A 9,035-nucleotide genomic window follows, 5' to 3' on the forward strand; every position below is an offset into this window, starting at 1 on the left:
GAGAGAGAGAGAGAGAGAGAGAGAGAGAGAGAGAGAGAGAGAGAGAGAGAGCCAGCATTTTCTCTCTCAGAATCAGTAAGTAAGGCTAGTTAAGTCACTCGGGAAAGTATATATAAAAATTTCAAATCTTATATGCTTGCAGTCTGGTGACTTTCTTGGGTGTCCTGGGTCCTATGCTTGAGGATTCAGAATCGTTCAGGGACAAAGGGAAAAAGTTGAGAACATATTTTTCAAACTCAAGCCTCCTAGGAGTGGAGAGAATGTGTAATTGAGACCTCCCAAGGCAAAGCCTGGAAAAGGAAGGCGCAGCTCTAGAAAATGGCTGTTATTTCTCAATTTTTTACCCCTCACAACGTTGTCTTAAGGGAAAGCGATCGGCTTTTAAATTACTGCAGTGCTCTGCCTTTGCTGAAAGACAAACTTGTGTCTCTGCCTCCCAGATTGAGCAGCACTGCAGGGAATATCCAAGATTTGACCAATCCATTTTCCGAGCTGTTTCCTTACTTTTGAATTACGGAGAAGTGCCCGGGCCATACAAAGCAGCTGGCGTTCTCCTACGGAGAAGTTTTCCCCATTTTCTGTGACTTCTGCCTGTAATTTCTCTGGGAGTTTCATTATCTATAAAACACAGAAAATAACACATTTATCCTGGTGATCTATAAAACTGTCCTGTATCGTTTTATTGATTGCCCCTCCCCTCTCTTGCATTCATCAGCTTGCTTTATTTTACAATGGGAAAGAAAGTACAAAATAGCAGTCATTTCTATACTGCAAACATGCAGCAGGGAGGGCCAGGGCGAGGGAGACTTAAATAATGTAAAGCCACGGTGACTCACCATAAAGGACAAATCACCCATACACTTCTAGGGAACATTTAAGCAAATGGAAATGGCCTGCAGAGTTGCAACTTTTCATGAATAAAGCACAGAGGGGATGGCAGAGTTTTGCAGAAGGCTGAGACAATGTCTGTCTATCCATAACAACAGACCATAGTGGCTCTGGGAAATGTTTGCCTTGCACCATGGGGCCACTGACCTCAGCGCTTGACTGGATAAGGTATTATGTCCTAGAACTCAAACTAGCCACGTTTGCAATCTCAGAACAAGCTACACCCATTCGTCATTCTTCAGCTCATCTGTTCTGGTAAAGTCAATGAGGCCATAGGCCAAATCATCGGGCCCTCCGTGACTCTGAACCCGGACAGACCTGGGTTCCAGTCTCCATCCTGCTGTTCATGGGCCTGAACACATTACTTCTTTGAGCTTTAAATTTGTCATCTCAAAAATGAAGGATAAGAACACCGGCCCCCAAGGGCTATGCAGAGGGGCCAAGGGAGATGACGCATGTAGAGCTGTGGACTGGAGCAGCCACAGAGCTAACAGAACTGTGGCGGGTTTTAATAATCAGGAACAAGGAAGGCTTGAACTTTTCTGATGCATGTCACTCCTGCAAATAAATCTAGCCAGGTGCTAGCCCCGGAAACAGACATCTGGGGCAGTGGTGTTGGGAGTGGACTTATCTTAGACAGCCCCAAGACTTACTGTGTCTCTCATGAACGTTCTTTCCAAAACATGCCAGAGCATCTCGTCGGTGTGACTCCCCAAGGGATCCAAGTTGTACCTGCAACGAATCAAAGGAAAGCAAGCTGGATCCTCAAGGATGATACAATGGAGAGCAAGAAGATGAGAGGACCGGAAGGAGACGTGATATCTTAAAGCCCACAGTGGCTCCCAGATGCTGGAGAAGGTAAAGACCTTCCCTGTAGCCTGTTGGGAGACAAGAAGAGGTGGAATGGGAACAGCCAAGACCAAGGACCTACAACTCTTTAGTGGAGCAGAGACCTTGGAGACTGGCACGAGTGAGAAACCCCACCAGGAGGCCGAGCAGACAGGGCCACACCATGGTCCACTTGGCCCAGCATCCCTTTCAGCCTCAGCATTCAGGAAGCATGGCTCTAGATTCCAGGTCGGCCCCACTGAGGAATGTGAGTTCAGTGTTCTGAGATGCGTCACTCATGTGCCCAGCTTTAAGTAGGCACAGTCTCCCTACTTCATCTAGTGCCCAATGAGAGGACCTTCCCATTTCCCTGGACCAGCTCAGACACTCAGGTCCCCCCTGTGCTTAGACACCAGATCTCGAGCCTGTGTAAGTCGCAACCTTCATCATCTCATACTTGATGTGCTTCTGTTCTGTAGTGGGGATGAATTGATGCACTTGCCAGAAGCCTGCTGCACACACAGGCCAGGGAACCGCCTAGTCCACTGTGCACTGTGGGGGACTTTTGAACGTGGTCATTGCTAAGCCTGGTGTAATGCTGGAACAGAGGCATAAAATAGTGTTGTTTGGACCAACTGTGCTATCTGCTCACTCTATGTACAATAAAATCACGAATAATAGTATTACTGACATTATTAAAACGATTAATATCACTGCTAATTATATGTTGGTGCTAATAATGCAATGATACAATGATGATATTATATTAATAATGATAAAATGTTTTAATAATATAGCTTCTGGAATACCAGCAAGGCTCAGGACACACAGCTCCTTCCAAAGCTTTGCTAAACACCAGACTCCAGCAGCCCAGTTCCCTGAGCTAAGACTGCCAAGAACAGCGATGGCCCGGCAATTTCTCAACTACTGGTTGGCTCAGTGTCACCATCTCCAAGCAGGAATGCATGATGATTGAAAACAGCTACCTTACTGTACCTACAAACAGGACAGGATCCTGGGGGATCATGGTGAGCTTGGTTCGGAGGTCGTCCAGACCCACAGTGCAGATATCCACCCCGTCAATGATGATGGTACCAGAGGCTGGTTCCACCAGACGAAACAGGGCCATGCCCAGGGATGATTTTCCTGGGGACAATAAGAGCAGGAACAGTGACTCCCTCACCAGCTTTTGCCTCCATCATGTCCAAGCATTTAATTAAGGGGATTTTGAATGCAATGAAACTGGCTCCGTGTGGATGACTCTGTAAGGCAGACATCGCTCACGCTGGGGGCCAGGCTGCCCTAACACCATTAACCTGCTGGTCCCAGCAGAGGCCTTTAGCACACAACTCATCTTCTGGGTCTCATCTCTCCAGAATTATTCTCATTTAATTAATCCGAAAACTACTGTGTATTTGCTTCCAACTCTCCATACCTGTTCAGCCTGAAACCCTAATTTACAGTAACAAGATTTAGGGGAAAATAACAATCCAGCATTCATGCATGTCACTCTGATGTGGTTTAACTGGCACATGGAGAGCAAGTTCAGGCAAACAACCCCAAAGAAACAAATGCAGATTCTGTCCTCACCAGAGCCTGTTCTTCCCACAATCCCAACTGTCTGCCCACTTTGGATGTTCAAGTTCAGCCCATCAAGAACGAGAGGAGTGTTGTCTCTGTATCTCATCCGATAGTCCTTGAATGTTATCTCCCCACGGCTCGGCCAGTCTTTAGGACAGGTCCCTACTTTGAAGGGGTGAGTGTGTTCAGGAACACAGGTCTGAAAAGCAGAATTAGAACCATTGACCTACTTGAGAGCCACTGGTTTCCACTGACTTAACTCACTAATTCCACAGCTGTCAGTACCGGTGCCTATGGTGGTAAATGAGACCCATAACCCTATACTCAATAAGCATAACTTCTGCTCAGCATGCTGCTAAACACACACAATTATAACATTCAGGTAGCTGATGCAGGAGAATTGGGAGGTACAGGAAAGCATGAGGTACATGAGCTACTCCTCACAAAAAAAGCAGGTCACATTTCAATGGGGGTATATTAGGTAATACAAGAGAGTATTGTGGGTTGGGCATGGTGGTGCACACCTTTAATTCCAGCACTCGGGAGGCAGAGATAATGGGGTCTCTGTGAGGTTGAGGCCAGCCAGGTCTACAAAGTGAGTTCTAGGACAGCCAGGGCTACTCAGAGAAACCCTGTCTCAAAAACAAAAAAGAAAGAAGAAGAAGAAGAAGAAGAAGAAGAAGAAGAAGAAGAAGAAGAAGAAGAAGAAGAAGAAGAAGAAGAAGAAGAAGAAGAAGAAGAAAAGGAGGAGGAGGAGGAGGAATATTGTAATAATACACAAAAAGTGACGTGTATGGCAGGTGGCAGCAGGCAGAATAGAATTAGTTAAGGGTTGGCAAAGGCATCTCTGAGGGTATGGTACCAGAACTGAGATCTGGAATACAGAAAGGATGACAGCTACGAGGATTTCTATCCAGAACCTTCTAGACAGGGGAAGCAGGAAATTGCAAAGGTCTGGTGGCCACAACAACCTTGAATAACTCCAGGAATAAAAAGAAAAGTCATGTAGACCTGGAGCCTACAGGATGCAGGACGAGGATGTAGCTCATGTGAAGGATGGGTAATGTAGGGGGAAAGCAACAGACCGCTCACACTGGGCCTTACGGGCCTGGGCTATTTATCAGCACAATGACTGTGAAGCTATAGGACAAACCCAGGGTGAACCTTGAGATGTGCAGAATTCAGTCTAATTTCAGTGTCTACAAAAGTCATCATGGTGCTAAGAATAGGAAGGTGATAAAGAATGTAGAATGCCAAGTTCAAAGATCTTTATACGTCAGCAGAAAACAATAAAAAAACAAAGTATTGAGCTTCCCTTCATAAGTATCCTCAAAACCTCACGACCTAATGAATACAAAGAGAGCTCTGTTAGGAGACCAGCTCTGTCTCATGTTATGATGGCTCTCCCAGCAACAAGGGGTCCCCGGATGCGCCATCAGGGCACCTGGCCAGCCCAAGTCTCTAGTCAATAAGTAACCTCAGTTAGCTGAGAAAAGATTTGCCTTCTAAGGGGGCATTTTAACCCCTAGAAGATTTAGAGTTAAAAATAAACGTAATTTTTAAAGAAAGCAATTCTGCACTAGCCATGTCTTTAGTTTATGAAATCTGCTTATTTTATGCCCTAAATGTTTGTAGTATTTACAAATTTGTGCTTGAGATTCTAATTTAAAATGTATGCTTGAATAATTAGTTTAAATGTGATTTTAATTCAAACACTTTCTGCTCATATAGGAAACAGTCCTGGGGATTTCAAGCCCCTCCACATTCACAGTGAGACTAATACACACTAGGAAGGTCTCTGTGTTAAGCACATCATGGAGGCATTTTAAAGGGAAACTGGCTGGCGTGGAGAGATGGCTCAGTGGTTAAGAGCACTGACTGCTCTTCCAGCCGTCCTGAGGTCAATTCCCTGCAACCACAACCACCTGTCAGGGAATCCGATGCCTTCTTCTGATGTGTCTAAAGACAGCCTCAGTGTACTCATATACATAAAATAAATAAATATATCTTTAAAAAATAATTTAAAAACATAAAAGGGAAACCGGATTGCTGAGCTCCTAATATTTTAGGGGGTTGCATTAAGCTTGCAAGTGGGACCAAACACTGTCCAAAGGCCCCCAGCGGTGACTGCTGGGTTTAGGTAGACGTCTTCTCTCAAAACAGTTGCTTTCCTACACTGCACCAGAAAGCGTTCATAAGAAGAGGTGAAGTAATCTCCTTTTGCAATTTTTAACTTTATTCAAATATTAATTTTCAGAAACCAAAGCAAGCCACGGAGTTTGGGCTTAGATCGTGGATACGGGTTTTAAGTAGGTGGGTGACAAATCAGAGTCCAGTTACTAAAAAGATCCCATTCACACACTGGAAAAAAGAGGAAAGAGCAAACTGGGGGGCTAGAGAGGGAGAGAGCTCAGTGGTTAGGGACGTGCACTGCTCTTCCAGAAGACCAGAGTTTGATTCCCAGCACCCACACTGGGCAGCTCACAGCCACCTATAACTCCAGCTCCCAACATGTCTGTCCTCCACAGGCATGTATGTACACACACACATGAACACACACACACACACACACACACACTCACATGCACAAACACACACTCACATGCACACTCACACAGAATTTAGATAAATCCTTGGAGAAACATCAAGACATGCCAGTTTCCCTCTGTCCCCTCATTCCTTACCAAAATGTACTCCCTCAGTAGCTCTGCGGAGGTGAACTTGGTTTGGGTCTCTGCCCCTGTTCGCACACACACTTGAAGCAATCCACTGAGCTGTTGGGAAGAAACAGGAGTTAGTTACTGGGGGTCCCTTTTCCTCCCTTGGTCCGGGCCCTACTGCTGCACCTTTCTAAAATTACTGCTGGGCTCACGCAACATGCAAAAGAGGCTGGCAGTCCCAGCCAGGCACACAGAAGGCCACATTTCCTGTTGGGATGTTTCACATTTAAACACTTCCTTTGTATTTAAAAACAAATGGTATTTACATTTTCCCTCTCACTCCAGATGGTGAGACTCATCCCACCACCTTGATCACTCCACTCCAGTGAGCCAGTCCCAACTGCCACAGAGAAGCGATTCCGCTGAGAGCCCAATTGCGAGGGCTTGGCTCCTTGCTGCCGCCTGGCGCCTGGTGGGCCCTGCACCCTGCTCCCGCATCTTAACCCATCTAGGACAGAAAGGCAACTGAAGCCTCCAGCAGAAGCCAGAAGACCCACTGCACACACCTGCTCTGGATGTAAAAAAGAATCGGGGTACAGACTGCGGCAAATGGTTTGCCAAGGGAACCCTCGTTAAGCCACGATCCCCCAGAATTTAACTCCAAGATCTGAGTGCAAGTCATAACTGGGGCAGGTGGTCGTACACCTTCTCCCCCACTGCAAAGGATATGCCCGTACCCAAAATCTCTTGAACCCAAGAATGTTAGTTAGCTCCTTTGGATGGGTGAGGTGGCCGCTCCAGAACCTTGGAGAGTTCCCTTGCAGCCAGGGTTAAGCACCATTCCTACCACTGCCCTAATAAAAGACAAAGGGAGATCCATAAGGTAAGAGGAAAAGGAGACAGAAGCAGAAGTTAGACCAGCACCTTTCCAACCTCTGAGAATGCCCCCAACCTCCAAAAGCTGATCAAAATGTGATCATTCCCTGGAGCCCTAAGGAGAAAAGTGGCCTTAACGACAAACACTGTGTAGGCTCTCGACCTCCAACAATGTGAGAGAATCAGCCCCTCTTGTTGCAACCCACCAAGCTGATGAGCAAATGGGTACAGACTGTTAGCCCTCGGAGTACAGGACCAGGTAGGAGAAAGGAGGGAAGAGAAGGCTACTAAGGCGTGCTCATGAGAGCTTAGCACTGTAAACCCCTGAGACCAGTCTGGGTGGGGACTTCTGTGAGACTAGTCAGAATAGACTATTCTGATAGACTATTCAGATTATCCATGCCAGGGCAAAGAGACTAGGATCCTCAAAGTTGTCCCTTGGTATCTTAGGGAATGGGATCCATGACACCTGGCACCACCACCATCATCCTCCTGATAGCCACGTCTGCAGATGGTTGAGACTTGAATGTGAAATGGCACCGTGCTTACACGGAACCTAAGAAAGTTCCGGCAAGTGACTGGAAGTAGTGCAGCCAGACAGGAGTGGGAGAAATAAGGCGGGGACAGGGCCCCTCCAGAACCTCGGAGAACTCTCAGGGGCCCCTCCAGGACCTCGGAGAGCTCTCAGGGGTCCCCTCCAGGATGTCGGAGAGCTCTGGGGGGGAGGCTTGTCACCTTCCCTGCTTAGTGAGCACAGGCTCAGATCTTCCCATTTCTTTTGGAGCAATGGGCCTCAACCTGGGTGATTTTGTCCCCATCCCCCTCCCTCGGGGCAAGATCTTTGAACTGTGTGCTAGAACCTAAGGCCTGGTGGGCAGAATGAACCCAGATGGTTGACTTCAATACTATGGCAAAAAAGCACAGCCCCCTGCCTCATGACAGCTGGTCAGATTGACAATGCACAGTGCTACCAAGAAGGGCACAGATACATTCTGCCAAAGATGAGGGAATCAGTGCCTAAGAGCCTAGCAGTCCACCATGGTCTACAACTCTCACCTCGACTCACATGCAGACCCAAGTAAGCTAGGGTTCAGCACTGCACCTGCGGTACCGCTTAGCACTCCACCAATTTCTCGTCCCTCTAGGCGGGGTCCCGCTATTCTCAAGTGATGCTTTGCAGCTTTGATCCTATGTTCTCCAGACAGGACTGATGTCAAAAGGGCTCACAGCCAGCGGCAGAGCAAGTATTAACCCACCGCAGAGCACGCAAATTCTCCTCTGGCTCTGCAGGGGTGTTTGGCGACCTTCTCCTCAAAAGCTGATAGTATCGCCCGAGAGTGTGTCCTTAGTTGGGGCAGGCTGGTTTTAGACCAATTAAGGCATCAGGTGAGAGCCTCTGCTAGAATGGAGGTGAAAGGCTCAAGCTTGTGAGGTCTGTCTAGAAACAACTGCTTCTATGGACCCATCTGTGCCTTTCCTCATCCTCCTTCCAGCCTCAAAGATACAGGTTTCCCCCAAGTGCACACACGAGAAAAAGCATGTGTGCATGTACACAGGTATCCTTCTGTAAAGAAATCGAGCTAACAACCTGAGAAATATATATGGGGTCCCAGGAATACAACTCTAGAGGAAGACAAAACCAAACACTTCAGTTCTAGGATTTAGTGCCTATAGCCCCATTCCTGCTTTGGGAAAGGGAAGCAAGTGTGTGTGTGTGTGTGTGTGTGTGTGTGTGTGTGTGTGTGTGTGTGTGTGTAATCTCAGCCTTAGTACCTGCAGAGTTAGAGAATATTTCAGGAGAGGAGCCACAAAAACGCACCATGAAAAGCCAAACCATTCTCCTATCCTTAAATACAAATGAGTTGAGAGATATACATAAACCAACCAAGAGGAGGAAAGAGCAAGAAACTGGATAAACAAGAGGAAAAAACTGACCCTGGAGGAAATAGATACAAAACAAAGGAGAGAGAAAAGGGTTTTGGGGTTTTTTGTTTTGTTTTGTGGGGAAGGGGGGATGATAATTAATATTCTTAGAAAATAAGAACATATTTCAGCCATTAAAAAATGAGTCTTTAAAGACTTAAAGATTAACAAAATCAGAAATGAAAGGGAAACATAACAACAGACCCTGAGGAAATCCAAAACATCATCAGATCCTACTACAAAAGGCTATACTCAAAAAAACTGGAAAACCTGGAGGAA

At 46.6% G+C, this 9,035-nt stretch overlaps 1 protein-coding gene across 2 annotated transcripts in view; it reads right to left on the minus strand.

The window, feature by feature from the left end:
• Abcc12 (ATP binding cassette subfamily C member 12) overlaps positions 1–9,035 on the minus strand; it is a 73,343-nt gene that overhangs the window by 1,880 nt on the left and 62,428 nt on the right. For both annotated transcript variants that reach the window (XM_021220392.2, XM_021220393.2), the window contains 5 exons: positions 5,982–6,071; positions 3,307–3,496; positions 2,703–2,862; positions 1,542–1,620; positions 505–618 (listed from right to left, as the gene is read on the minus strand). In XM_021220392.2, the coding sequence (XP_021076051.1) occupies positions 505–618; positions 1,542–1,620; positions 2,703–2,862; positions 3,307–3,496; positions 5,982–6,071 (633 nt within the window). The remainder of the gene's footprint in view (positions 1–504; positions 619–1,541; positions 1,621–2,702; positions 2,863–3,306; positions 3,497–5,981; positions 6,072–9,035) is intronic.

This window comes from Mus pahari, chromosome 20 (assembly GCF_900095145.1).
Source record: "Mus pahari chromosome 20, PAHARI_EIJ_v1.1, whole genome shotgun sequence".
Lineage (NCBI taxonomy): Eukaryota > Metazoa > Chordata > Mammalia > Rodentia > Muridae > Mus > Mus pahari.